The sequence below is a fragment of the Alosa sapidissima genome, chromosome 21 (assembly GCF_018492685.1).
Source record: "Alosa sapidissima isolate fAloSap1 chromosome 21, fAloSap1.pri, whole genome shotgun sequence".
Lineage (NCBI taxonomy): Eukaryota > Metazoa > Chordata > Actinopteri > Clupeiformes > Clupeidae > Alosa > Alosa sapidissima.
The window spans coordinates 30,726,536-30,741,575 of NC_055977.1; the positions used below are offsets into that span (position 1 = coordinate 30,726,536).

Consider the following 15,040-nt stretch of genomic DNA (forward strand, 5'->3'; position numbering starts at 1 on the left):
GACACTCGGTGGCCCACTCTTGAACAGGCTTAGCAGACACTAGAGCTCTAGGAGCATGGTCAGCTGTCCTGTGTTGTTTCTGCATACGAACGCTGAAAAGTCAGTTTGCTGATCAGGACTATGGACGGACCTCGGACAGCGACACCAAAGCGCCAGTAACATTGCTGGCTGTCCAGAAAGCTATGGAAGCACCTCTTTTTAAAATGTATCTCATATTAGAGGCTGCGCACAATCAATCCATAGGTAGGGCGAGGGCGGTGCTTGAGGTGAGACCTGAATAAGTTCTCCTCTCTGCTCCGCACCTTTTAATGCACTTAGACATTAGAAGGCACACACCACAGGGATAGTGGGGTGTGTAGATGAGCTGGCCCGTCAGTGGGGAACAACTGGTGTCAGGGGCAGGGGAGTGTGGCAGTGGGGTGGTTCTAGCATCATGTGCCTCGGGACGCGCCCCCAGCCAGACAATCGAGGAGAATATCTTTTAAAAATAGGAAGAAAAATAAAAAAACGCAATGACAGAAAGGGTTGCACTGTATATATCCACTTCTTTCTTCTTATTGATATTCTTACCGATACTTCTCTCCATGAAAATAAAGGAGGACTACACTTTTGTCTAAAAGTGAGGACAAAGGTGCAAAAATGAGGACGCCCTCTAATGTACTTGTATTTTCTGCTACAAAGTTATTGGAGTATGGATAGATAGATGTGTAAATATTTATATGAATGTATTTTGGCAAGTAAATTTTCATCTGCTGCAACAAAATTCTCTGATATTCCCTGAATTTGCCCCAAAATGATAATTTCATACTTTCCATGTCTGGCTACATTAGGCTACATTAAGGAGAACAGCAATAATAAACAACAATGTCAATTCAATCAATGCCCTAATGAAATAAACAATAAAAATGAAGGAAAAAAGCAATAATATAACAACAATAAGCATGGTAAGACTACATTAAAGAGAATATCAATAACAAACAACGTCAAATTAAAATCAACAGCCTAATGAAAATAAACAATACTATATAAACCATAACGCATACGAAGCGCTTAATGAACTAAACGCATGTTGAACAGATATGCCTTTTGACCCCTCTTGAAAGACCCAAATCTACTAGTTACTGCATGGGGTCGCCAGAGCTGTCAAAAAGTGTCCACTAGCCTATGTTGTGCACCCCTCTGCTTTAAGCTTATACATCTAGTATTTATGTTAGCTAACTGTATCTGGATGTGGTGCTATCAGAGCAAGACGTCAGAGATGGCGCATGACGTGCAATGATGCCTTGTATTAAAAAATAAATATATAAATAACATGCAGCATCGAAATGAGTCACCGAAATTCACATTGTTATTCAATGTCATTACTACCGTTTGAGTAAGCGGAGGTAGGGCTGGGCGATATGGACCACTGATATCCCAAATGTCCCTAACAGGATCAAAATAGTACATATACTTATACTATAAAATATTTTGGGGCTGATTGGCGATAAACGATATATATCGATATTTTAAACAGAAAGAGCTAAGTGTTTCGTCTTCACTCAACACAACAATTATGACAACACAACCAGTTTTAATTACACGGATTTCAGACTGCTCCAACACAGCTGTGTAAAATAGTGTTGCGTGGGTCAACCCGTTACCCGCGGACACCCTGCATAAAACAGGTTAAGATAGGATTAACCTACAAGACCTTCCATCTTCTCTTCCCCTCTCCCCCTCACACAGGTGCTTGACTGCAACCCTCTGCATTAAGTTATTGCCTGCGTCTGCATTAAGTAGCCGATGCAGTTTTGTTAAGTTTGTGGATGCATGCTATAATGATATTTTCAACTTTGTCATTAGACAGATTTCTGGTTCAGTTCATAAAAATGTAATGTTTAGGCAACAGACAGATGTCACGGGTTTAAACCGATTGAACACATCCGATTGAACACACAGGAGGGGAATGGGAATTATGTGAGGATGCTGTTCATTGACTTTAGTTCAGCATTCAACACGATAGTACCTCTCACCTTGGTCACAAAGATGAAGGCCTTAGGACTGAACACCACCCTGTGTCACTGGATATTTGACTTCCTCACCAACCGTTCACAAGTGCTTAGAGTGGGGGTCTGACATCTGACTCATTAACCATCAGCACTGGTGCTCCCCAAGGCTGTGTTTTGAGTCCACTGTTGTACAACATCTACACACATGACTGCAAAGCCAACAGTAGTCATACCTCCATCATCAAGTTTGCAGATGACACAGTGATCTTGGGCCTGATTAGTAACAACAATGAACAGCCCTACTTGGATCAGGTTGATGAGGTGGCACAGTGGTGTCAATCTAACAGCTTGACACTGAATATCAATAAAACCAAGGAAATGGTAGTGGATTACAGAAGGCAGCAGCAGAACTACAGTTACACCCCACTAATGATCAGCGGGCAACCTGTAGAGAGAGTCACAAGTTTTAAATACCTTGGTGTCCACATTACTGAAGACCTAACATGGACTGTTAACACTCAATATGTTCTGAAGAAGTCCAGACAACAACTCTACTTCCTTCGTCAGCTAAGGAAATTCAAAGTTTCTACATCCACCATGAAGGCCTTCTACACTTCAGCGGTTGAGAGTGTTCTAACTGGTAGCATCATCACCTGGTATGGGAACTCCACAGTTAGAGATTGTAGTACTCTGCAGAGAGTAGTGCGCTCAGCTGAACGTACTATAAGAACTCAACTCCCTGCTCTACAAGATATCTATTCCAGAAGGGTACTTCTAAGAGCCCAAAAGATTCTGAAGGACTCTTCTCATCCTAACAATGGATTATTCCTACCGCTGAAATCAAGAAGACCGCCTACTGTATGTAGTCACAAAGCCAGAACTGAGAGACTCAGGCGAAGTTTTTATTCCCAGGCCATCCGAACTCTGAACTCACACTATACTGACTTTGCACTCATTCACTCCTCAGCACTCATGGACCCCCCCCCCCCCCCCCCCCCCCACACACACACACACACACACACACACAAGACTTTTAGCACTTTTACATCCCTCACCCTATGCTACAGACCTTTTATTTATTTTCTTATTTCATCACACGTCAAAACACACACACACACACACACACCTGTCTTTCTCCAACTTTTGCACATCTCCATAGAACTTTTTATTTATTATTTTTGATTTCTCCTCCATCTACCCATGTCCTTGATTGCCTAGCCTTTCTGCCCCCCCCCCCCCCACCTCACCCCCATCCCCAACACACACACTTACATCATCACTGTCATCACCTCACATACAGCACACTGCTTGCTACAGTAAGCCTCCTCTACTTGCTGCACACTGCCCCCCCCCCCCCCCCCCCTCTCCCCTACATACACAGCACATTATTTCATCAGGAAGCTTCTCCAACACACATCCCCAACATACTTACAGCACACTGCCCCCCCCCCAATACACAGCACATTGTCTCATGAGGAAGCTTCCCCAACACACATATTGCACACTGCCCTCTCCCCACATACACAGCACACTATCCCATCTCCCCTGTCATCCCCCCAACACACACACCAAGACCCCTGGCAGTTGGGTTAGCCCCTTGAGCCGTGGATCTGCCCAAGGTTTCTTCCTTGGTAAGGGAGTTTTTCCTTGCCCCTGTTGCTCTTGGGTGCTCCTTGTTGGTGCCCCCCCCCCCCCCCCCCAATTCTCCCCTACCTTTCTTATGCAGCCCTTGCCACTTAATCTACTAAACCCCTCTTCTACTGCACTTTTTACCCCCCCCCACTTTGCACAAATAGGCTGACACCAGACATCATTTCACTGCATTTCTTACTTTCAGTAACTATATGCATGTGACGATAAACTTCCTTGTATCTGTGGCAATGTGTGTGTTTGCGCGCGCGCGGAGAGAGTGTGTTCATGTTAGGCTACATGATGTAGCCTATAGAGAGCCGAAGTCACGCCCCTTCCGTTAGCCACCATGGGACCTATCCTTCAAAAAAAATGTATGGCGCCCAGTCTATGGCGAAAAAGAAATTATTTTCTGGTCCCGGTTGACTTGTGCCTTGAATTACCCATATGATGTTTGTCAATTTTAAAGACAATTTTTCATGCAAAGACATTTGCAGTTCGTTTCGTAATTATTGAATTACAACATTGTGAAAGATCGTAATTCCAACGACTACAAACGCATCAGTCGCAACAAACGCATCAGTCGTGCTAGTGACGTTAGCTCATTCACAGCCACACTAGATTGTACAAGTATAAGGGCAACAGGTCTTAATTGGGCTTTCCTTGTCAATGAAAATACCATGAGTCAGAGGATTAAACACATCAGGTAAGTTGTATTCGTCCATAGACTGTACATAAGATACTGTTAAGTGACATAGCAGGCTGCAAGATGCAACCATTCACTAGCATAACAGCTAATCTTATCGTTTCATTATGTTGGTGACGTACATTGTTCGAGACGAGAGATGTAGTCCACGGAGCGGATTCTCATAAAACCAACATAACTTTTGAAGTCTATCGAACAACAGTACTTTCTTGACGTGAAAAATTATCTTTTAAATTCACACATCATATGTGAAATTCTTGGCACAATTCAAACTGGACCAAAAAAATAATTGTTCTCTCTCCATTAACTCCCGTTCATATTTTTTTGAAAGAAAGGTCCCATGGACCGGAAGTAGAAGGGCGTGACTTCAGCTCTCTATTACTTGTGTTTTACCTTTAAGTACATCAATAAGAATTAAGGATCTTTCAGTTTATTTATTCAGTAGGCCTAGCCTAAGTAGATTCAGATTCAATTAATCCAACATGCTAGCGAGCCAAGCCTATGCAACAACTCACTTTGTTGAAGCATATAGCCTACAGGGCAAATTCTTATTGTTTCAGTGTCTAGTTAATAAGAAAACATGGTCTCTACCTCAAGGATAGCCTAGGCTTTGTAGGCACATTGGCTTTTTCTTTTTTTTGTCGGGTTCGGGTCGTTAATTAGCGCATATTTTTGAGGGTCGAGTGGGTGCGGATGTTAAAAAACCTTAACCCGCACAACACTAGTGTAAAACACATAGGCCTACCAATACCAATAGGCATAGGCTACAGCTGCTCTAATAAAGCTGTGCAAATAACAAAAGACCAATAGGTCGACCCTGACTGACAACACAGGCCTACATTGTAGTGCACAATGCAATATGTGACACAAAAATATTGCAGTAGGGCATAAAAAAAAAAAATTCTTGGGTTCCGGTTTCCGACCGACCCTGTCAATTTATGTGCGACCCAAATTTATTTTATGAGCTTGGGGAAGAAATAACACTAAATAAATCCATAAATAAAAGGCGAACTATAATTACATTAATTACCCCTTGCGTTATGTATAGGGATGAGCGTATTCTCTCTTTTACAAAGTAGCCTATGCACAGCTGTTCACGAAGACGATTGTTTTCGTCACTTACCAAGGCACTCGCAATTTGGTACAAACACCGCAACTTTTTCGCAAATTTGACCAATCATCGTAGTTTCACCATGAAATTTCACCTACCACAACAGTCCCTCGCGCAGAATATTGAGCCAGATAGCACATTTACTTCTGCACCTTCTGCATATGACACCAAAGACTGCCCTAACGTGTTCGTTCCTCTGCAGTTTTGATGACAATAAATAGAAGGCTAACGTTAATGATCTGCTTACTTGCATCTCTCAACCTGGTGTTGCTAACCTACCTAGGCTATGAAAGTAAGTTAATTAAGGCCTACTTGGTTTACTGACATTTGAGCAGGCTATGCAACCCATTGGCAAACGTTTACCTGGATATGTCCTTTTAGCTCATGTCATGTTTGCTAGCTTGTGGGCTTAGTTTGAGTAGTGCTACCAAAATCATAGAAATTAATAAAATTGCAAGACATTTACAGTACCTCTTCTATGATCCAAGAATGATTTCATTCGAGTTGTTTTTTTAACATTTATTTTAACTAATGACATAGAAGACATTCCCAATTGCATCCACATATCGTAATGCACTATGCAAAAAGTGATTTACACTCGTAGCCGAACACCGTGAGATGCAAGCCTTCCAATCGACTCAGAAATGTAATTAGGCTACTCTCACGTCCTTAAAGGGGCAGGCAGGCAATTAGACGTACACCACCAATGTAATGACATTAAACAGAAGTGTAGTCAAATAGTTTACATCAATATGAAATTACTAGATACTTACTTGGCTATTAGTAATTATGCAGGCCACAGACTATGAATTATTAAAAAGATATGAACTTAATATGAATTACAAAATATATGAATGTATTGAAACATATGACATGATGCCATCTCTTAAGGTGACTGTCTTTTTTGGACAGTTCTACGAAAGGTTATACTGCTTTGTGAATTACCTCAGTCAAAGCATTTTCACAAATAAAGTAGGCCTACTTTGATTTTCTGTAATCCTTACTGTTTACTGTTAAAAAAAAAAAAAAAAAAAAAAAAAACACACACCACACAACAACTATTTTTGCAATGTTCACTTCCTCCCGCAATTTCTCCACAAGAAACAGCTAAAAACACTGCAACTTCCATCCAGGCATTTTAGGTTGAAACAGTTTCAAAAAACCTTGTGAAATCCTGGAGGGACTGATTTTCTACCTATCCCTTACCGCCACTGGGGGAAAAAAAAAAAAAAAAAAAAAAAAATTCCCTACCGACCCATGGTCTCAACTGACAACCAACAGGAACCAAACCTTTTTTTTTTATGCCTAGCCTACTGCAGAAAAAAACTGCAGTTTTCTTGTTACACAATGCAGTTTTTTCCCCCCGCAAGTGTTTGATGGGGCCTAGATGACAAGCAAATTTATGATGGCCTAGACATGTGTGACTTGCTATCGATAACAATTAAATAGTTTTAAACAATTATGGTACTTAAACACCGTAACTGGGTCACTCACCAATAAAGTGTGATAGACACTACAATCATTTTGTACGCGTTCATTAGCATTTTGCAGTTAGTAAGAAAAAAGCCCTACGCGCGGATGAATGGAGTTTAAAAAATGATGTCCGTAACTGCTCGCGAGTCCCCGCGTGCATATCCTTTTAATAAAATCAGCGTGTAGGTTGTCTCCGTGAGGACTTTAGATCTGCTATATCGCTGAAGAAACGCAAGCACCCAACCCCATATGTGCATTTAAATTAGCTATGTACCAAAAATTTAAATTTTACACTAACTCGAAGAAGAGCTGTAAACAGTGATGTAAAGCTCCAGTGGAATTTTGATTTCACGACGAGAATTCTCGGTCTAACCGTTGATGCGTTGACAATACAGTATGGCCAGCCCAGCACCAACCTCCGATCACGGTAAACAAAATCTGACTCTGTGTCCGTCATGTTTGAAAGTTTGTAGTGCTGCGAGGGAGAACGTCCATACGCAAGGGGCGCAGTTGAGCAGAGCTACGGCTGTCTGAATGCTATGAACACAGAAGCAAGGGGACTTTGATAAAATGGCACATTATTTAAGATATTATATCGGTATGACGATATTGTTTCAACTACATATCGATTTCAAAAACATATCGGTCGTAGTCGTAATACCGATGTACAGTGGGTCACCGTTAAGTTTGGACGGGTTCCTTCATGAATCACGCACCCCATTTTCTCAGCAGAAATGGCACAAACTGCAGTTGACACAAACAACCACAAGGTGTCACTTGGGTGCCACTACTATTTTTGATGCGACTGACTTACTGCTTCCATGACGCAGCGGGGGCACGGGAACTTAAATTGATCACGGTAGTTTAAGCTTACACTTGACAAAACATTCTAATATGAAAATGTAGATGCAATTGTTGTAAAATGGTCCAGCTCCTTTAAGAAAGCACCGTGTGCAGGGATGGAGAGAGAGAAAGCGAGAGGGGATAGGCCTATGTGTGTTAGAACTTAGCGTGTGGAAAAAGTACGTGCTGTTGAGACTGGAGCGAAATAATGCAAAAAAAAGCAATTATCCTCATTCATTGCAACCAAAGCATGCCTGCTTGCCGACGTTCAAACGAAAAATATATCAAAGCACCTTTTGCGTTTGAATGTAGCACGAAAAAATGTTTAAACAGCTGGACAAATGATTTAGCTAATTGATTATATAACCTGTACACCAGCAATTGTTGAACATTTACCTGTACAAGTACATTGACAGTAGCCCAGCCTAACAGCATGTTGTAGGCCTACTGTAGAAATTTCACTTAAACTGCAACCGCAACATGCCTGCTTGCCAATGTTAAAACGACAACGAAAAAGATAATAAAACAACAAGAGGGTTGAGTCTGAATGACACTGAGTTTTTGTAGTGAAGAAATATTTTCGTATAAAAAAATGGTCATTCTTCAATCTCCTTCACTGACACCTATGGAAAAGGCTTAACGTCCCAAAACAACGATCAATGATCATCAAATTTCTCTCTCACATTGCTCCTCATAACCATCTATAAAAAAGTGTTTTTTCTTTTCTTTTTGAGCACATCCGAATCCCAGGACATAACGCACTGGACCTTATAATAGGCTCGAGATATAATTCCAAAGGGGGCAGATTGGGGCCACTGCACTTAAAACTTAAAAAGATGAAGCTTTCCGAACTTTGAAATTGCGATCAGTGACTGGCATCGGGTGAACGAAGCTTTTCGAAGTTGAACAGGCTATTAAAAGATTTGCGCACCTCCATGTCACAGGAGAGACTGGGCTCTCCCTTCTATGAAAAAGACGTTAGGCTACCTGCAAACTGACCTATGATTTCATTGCTGAGTTTGCGGCAAAGCAAGAAAATGTTTTTTTTTCCTGAGTCAGGATATGGCGAGTCAGTGTCATTTATTTGTCCAATGTTAGCCTATATATACACACAGACCAGTACATCTTATCAATAGTTTGAATGTCGTGTGTGTTTCTGCTCATTGACAAATACCGTTCAGCACAATGATTCATGCCCAATTAATTCCCCCTGTTAAAGTGTTCGCCTTTGTTACACTATTTGGTTTCGTGATGTAGCCTGTGATAAACACCATATGGCCAAATATGTGACTCAGCTAATGTTATAGGCTAATACAATTGAATTTCCCCTCTTAAAGGCAAGCTGGTGTAGCTTATTAGACTAGGCTACTATTAAAATACACCGACGGTAGCCTTGGCTATGTGTAAAGTAAGCTATCGCATGATTTCATGCACGTAAGTGAAAAGGGCCTTGCATCTGTCAAGTTCGCACAGGGCCTCGCATCCCCTTGCGACGGCCCTGCAGCTCCTCCTAAGACAGCGAGGAAAAAGTTAAAATACGCGATAAACCCGGGAAAAGTTGACAGGTTTGTTTCGGTCCCGGTGATTATTTGTGAAATTGTGCAAACGACAGCCTTTTCAAGGCATTTCAAGGAAGGAGTCGTAGCATGCAAGCTCCCAAATTGACCCAGTAGCCTAAGGCATCAATAAATTGTTGGGACTGGGGAGGGTCACGCGTTTCTCAATCACTTTGGAGGGTCATAGAAAAAATTCTTGCTGGCGAGGGAGGGTCACGTCTTTTTTGACTAACGCTCCCAAAACTCCTCCGGTAGCCCCTTAATTAAATAAATAACGAACAGTCTCTAATTGATTAATAGCCTAGGCCTACACCAGCAATTGTTGAGCATTGACCTGTACAGGACATTGACAGTAGCCCAGCCTAACAAGCAAATGTTGCAAAATATATCAAAAGACGCAATTAATCAGAAATAAATAATGTAATCTGCATCGCTTTATTTAACAAACTGCAAGCACCAAGAGCATTGAGTTCGCTGTAAGGCCAAACCCAAGAGCAAAGCCTATCTGTTAAGGCAGTCGATAGGCTATATAACGAGCTGTGTGCCTGGAAAGACGATAGATGACGGCTCTGGTCATCCCATACCCTCTCCCCACTTCCTGTAGCCTACCATTATGAAGGCCTGTAGCCTAAAACGACTCGTTGCCGTTTTGTGACATTAAGCTTTTTCACGTTAAGCCCCCCTCCCCCATCCCCTTCTTTCACAAGCAGTGGGGGAGCGCGGGGCACAAAGTAACACTTTTTGGTAGACAAAGGAGGGTTCTCCGCGCTTCTGTCGTTTGACCACAATCCGTTGCAACCAGGCCAGGACAGATATTTTAGAGAGGAGAGACGCCGGTGCAGCTCAGATGTCTTCTTAATTTTCTTTATTCTTCAGTAAAAGGTGCAGAACATTAATAAACTTTGACTAACATTTCGATGTATCGATGTTTTTGACTAACGAACATCGAAACGTTAGTCAAAGTTTATTAATGTTCTGCACCTTTTACTGAAGAATAAAGAAAATTAAGAAGACATCTGAGCTGCACCGGCGTCTCTACTTCTCTCTAACACTTTTTGGCTTTGGCTAAATATTTCTAAAATCATTTGAGTTTCACTAGTCACATGTTTTAACAAGCAACACTTGTTATTGAACTAATGACAGACGTGTGTCGAAAATCGGAGAAATAACATATGCAGAGTCTAACCAAGGTCAATCTTGCCAAAAAAACCCTCAAACCTGAAAACACATGAGGCAAAAGGGCAAAACATCACAAAACTAACTAAACTAACACGCGCATATTTTTGTATTGCAATCATTGTAGCCTACAGTTGTAACAGCGCGTAACAGTCGTTTTACTCCCCGGATGCGCTCATTATAGAACGTTTAACGTGTCCCATAAACAGCTATCAATTAATCACCAAACGTATTATAAACAAGTATTGCCAGGAGCAACACCTTGCAAAAAATGATAACAATAGGCCTTTATATGGCTCTGCTCCTGCCTAGATTCGAACTCAGAACTACCTGAAAGTTGCAGACCTGTTCTGGAAATACGTGCATTAACCCACTCGACCGTCAGACAACGCTATCTGCTTCGAGTAGGCCTATTGGGTAGGACTGTAGCCTACACTGGTTGCTGTGGCACAGTCTTGAGTGACCGAATTCGTTTTTCTTTGTCATATGAATGCTGTCATTTTGTTAACATTACTGTTAAGGAGATGCTGTAGGCAAAGTCTATATTTCAACCTCGTTAGTGTAGTAAAAAAAATCAGAACTATTCACAAGGTTTCTGGGCAGCATATTTATGTTCTGTTAGCAAGCGAACTTCTCATGACTACCGACAAAGTAGCCTACTGCCAGCTGACGAAGCTCTCATTTTAAAACATTACTGAGAGACAGACACTGTACACTGTTGCCACTGAATCCAAAACTATGTTTAACATTATGTACAAGGCTTAGGCTACAGTGGACTAGCATGTTGCAGGGGCTGCTAAAAACACAGAGAAACGCACTGAAAACTCGGCCAATCACAGCCCTTGCTGTCGAATGCGCCGTCTGGTTCGACCGTGGAACTCGACAGCGGACTATGCTGCCCCCAAGCGGCTGCAGTTGTACTTACATTTCACCATTCACCATGATCGTGAATGAAGTGTCAATTTTTAACTGGGACCCACTGTATAGCCCAGCCCTAAGCGGCAGTGCCATATTAGAACCGCCTGTGCCATATTAGAACCGTTTTTCGGTGCCAAACCCTAATTATTCCTTACTGACTATCAGAAGCCTAAGTTTTACTGTAAGTAGGCTATAAGCCTGGTTGACTGTTGTGCCACTAGCACAACTGGTGCTTGTGCTGGCTCATGCCTTTGGCTGAAGTCAAGTCTCGTCTTTAGGCTACTTTATTGTCCTACACCATAGGTCAAAATCATGAGTGGCTTGCTTGCTGTAATGTGTGTGATTGATTGCTCGATGTGTTTTTAAAAGTAACATTTCCTCACTCGTAACCAGAAATCAGATTCAGCCAATCAGAGGCATGCAAACACTTTTGTCACACTGAACAGACTGTGCGTGTCTCCCTCCACAAACCATGTGTAGTGGCAGTCATAAGCGCTCTGGAACGTGACCGCAATATTAAAATCAAATAAACATTATATAAATACTGATACACTCTAAAAAATGCTGGGTTGTTTTTTCCAACCCAAACGTTGGGTTGAGGCTGTTGGGTCATTTTGTTGGGTTGTTTTTACTCATGTTGGGTCATTTCTGTAAACCAGCTAGCAGGGTTGATAGTTTAGGACTGCTGGGTTGATAGTTTAGGACTGTGCCCCCTCCTCTCCCCCACCTGACGTGGAGTACACTACCCAGCACCAGGGTGACTAACACAGCTGCATTGTTATTTGAGAGGTCAAAGGGGGAAAAATCGTTAAGACATATTCTTTCAACCGTCCAGTCCAGCAGATGTGCATGCAATGCAACATGTGGAAGACATTTTATTAAATAACATTTTAAATAGCCTACCTTAGAACATGATAATACAGTATAATATCTGTATTATATATCCAGATATAAAAAGATTTTACTGAATGTCTGATATTTATGACAGCTCACTATGTGCAGATTAGCTCATAGCCTAGGCCTACTATTTTTATTACAACTCTACCTCTTTAATTCAGCTGTCTGGTTGAAGCCTGGAAATATTGTAAACAAAGTAGCATAGTTGGCTAGCTTATCACATAGTCTACTGATTGGACTGTTCAGTTTCCCCATGTGTGTTTAAGTTTCAAGGTAATATTTGTTCTCCTTGGGACAGGCCCTTTTGGGAAACGTTGGTATTGAGATGATCAGTCAACTTGAATGCAAGAGTTTTAAACAACTGTGCAGCATGCTAATGATATAATAGTAATTTAGCTAGCCGTCTTCTATGCGTCCTTACTTTCACGATTGTGAATGTTTTATTTGGATTGCGTTGGCCGAGTTGCGCATGTTCATTGAGCAGGAGAGGGAGGGAGGGAAGAAGAGAGAGCGAGAGAGAGCGGGCAACGAGAGGTTTACTTGTATACTGTTTGGTAAAGTTGAACACATAGTCTACAATGAAAGCAACGTGAGGTATAAAAATGATTTATTTATTTTTGGACAACGTAGGCTACCGGTAGGTAAAGCGGGAGATGCGTGTTGCTTATGCGGCCGCGTAAGCTGCAAAGCACTGCATGAAACACTAGAAAGGGTGTGTCACGGTTCTGCCTTTTCACACCGCGACAGTATCGTGGATATGAGTGTCGCGATTTCGGTTTCGAATCGCATATCGTTACAGCCCTACTAGTTTGACCACTTTTCTGTTAGACATCTGTTACACACCAACTACACAAATGCTCATCCAATCAATAACACTGTATTAGCATGTTATTCCTGTTGTCAGTTTAGCTTTCCATTTGAGATAGACACCTCTGTTTGCGCTTTCATCCAAGCAAGGAACTCAACTGTTTTCAATCTGAATTCACCGAAATGCCTTTTTACGTTCATTTGGCTTAGGTACACCATAAAATACTTAGGAACTGCACCTAATGTAGGGAAAGTCCGGGACTTTGTCACTACTAAAAATGTCCCCATAATAAAAACATCACAGTTTAAAGGGTCCACCCCCCCCCCCAGCCTTTATCGTCGTAACCTATGCAGATGCACTCCCCTACAAAATCCCCCCAGTCACTACTTATTTTAAAATGGACCTATTCAAGTTATCTGGTGAAAATATTGTTTTCTTCACAATATATCACAATATAAAAAAATCACAATATATATTGCAGAGAACAAGGTGTCACAATTTCATTTTTTTTTTTTTTTTAAATAATACTGTGTTGCTTTAATAGGATTTCTTTACAACTGGCAAATTCTCAATCAAGGTGTTTGTAAGAACCAATCAGTTCAAAGTGTTTGATACATGATATTCTTTAGAGGTGGTAGTAACAAAAGTCTGGCCACAATAGTGAAGGCCAAGATTTTTGTTTTCCTTTTTGTGGTCATCTAATGTAGCTAGAAAGTCCAAAATATCAATGACCTCACCCATACATCATGCAGCCTCCACCTCCTTTCTAGCTTACTTGCTTCTCCAGCAAAGACAACATGCTTTGTTTAATCCTTCCCTTCTGTCCAAAAATTGTAACAGGTTTATGTCAAGCAATTTCCTGATAGCCAAGAGAAAAAATATAACCTGGTTTATTCTGTGCAGCTCCAAAGAGACCACCTGTAGTGTTTGTGGTGCCAAAGGCTGACGATCCAAAACCACCTGTTGCTCCAAAACTTGTGGCTGTAAAACCATTCAACAACACCATTTCAGCAAAGGTTTTGTCTATGTGTCCTGGTAAAACAATTACCAATATTATATCCACAGAAGTGAATAAACCAGTGGCATGACACTCATACTAATACATAAAAATGATTGGCCTAAATGAACTGCCCATATGCACTCTCGACACAAATGGGGGGCCCCCTTCTTCAACAGCTAGTACATAGAGCATAGATACACCAGCAGAGGCGTCTCATCTCAAACAGAATGTGCAAATGCAATAGGGTCAATCCATGTGAAATGAACCAATTTTGGAAAACCTCCCTTCTCGACCCCCTTAATTTTTTTTATTCACTGATATTGGCCCTCATTTATCAAACAAATGCAGATCTGAGCGCAAGAATAATCTCAGGACAGGGGTGATTCATGTGTGTGATCTATGAAACATGTGAATCACTCAAATTCCAGTGTAAGAATGAATGGGTTTTGGTAAATGTGATGGCAAGTGTAATTCAAATATCACCCCCACATATTATAATTTAGAGGATATGGGAGGTGCATAATAGATAATACGTCCAAAAGAATATTTTCTGACCTGAGATAGCCATGGTGACGTTGCAAGTCCAGCTGAACTAGTTAATTTTGACCCATGTGCACACAGAATGCACACAGAATGCAAAACAGTCATGTGATACCACTAAATGTATTCACTACAAAACCATACGACACATGCCATTTGTACCTGAAAATAAAACACACAAATGTGTCCATGGAACACTTAAGACAGGTTGGAAGAAAGCAGATTATTTTCTGCACAAAAAAGCCTAATTATGTTCTGCTTTTTAAAATCCACAAAATTTTAGCAACAAAAGTAATTCTGTTCACACGATGGGCATCTTAAGGCATCAAATCTGTCAAAATAACGGGCTACATTAATATAGTCTACAAATGTGCAGGACAAGTCTTTGGTCT

The 15,040-nt window shown here is 41.3% G+C and overlaps 1 protein-coding gene across 2 annotated transcripts in view; it reads right to left on the reverse strand.

Annotated features, from left to right (window-relative positions):
- Window positions 1-15,040, reverse strand: part of nup98 (nucleoporin 98 and 96 precursor) — a 111,216-nt gene that overhangs the window by 71,566 nt on the left and 24,610 nt on the right. Inside the window, exon 3 of one of the 2 annotated variants that reach the window (XM_042076131.1) lies at window positions 13,994-14,089. The exons of the other annotated variant lie outside the window; for it this stretch is intronic. Within the exon in view, the coding sequence (XP_041932065.1) occupies window positions 13,994-14,089 (96 nt within the window). The remainder of the gene's footprint in view (window positions 1-13,993; window positions 14,090-15,040) is intronic. 2 annotated transcript variants of the gene reach the window in all.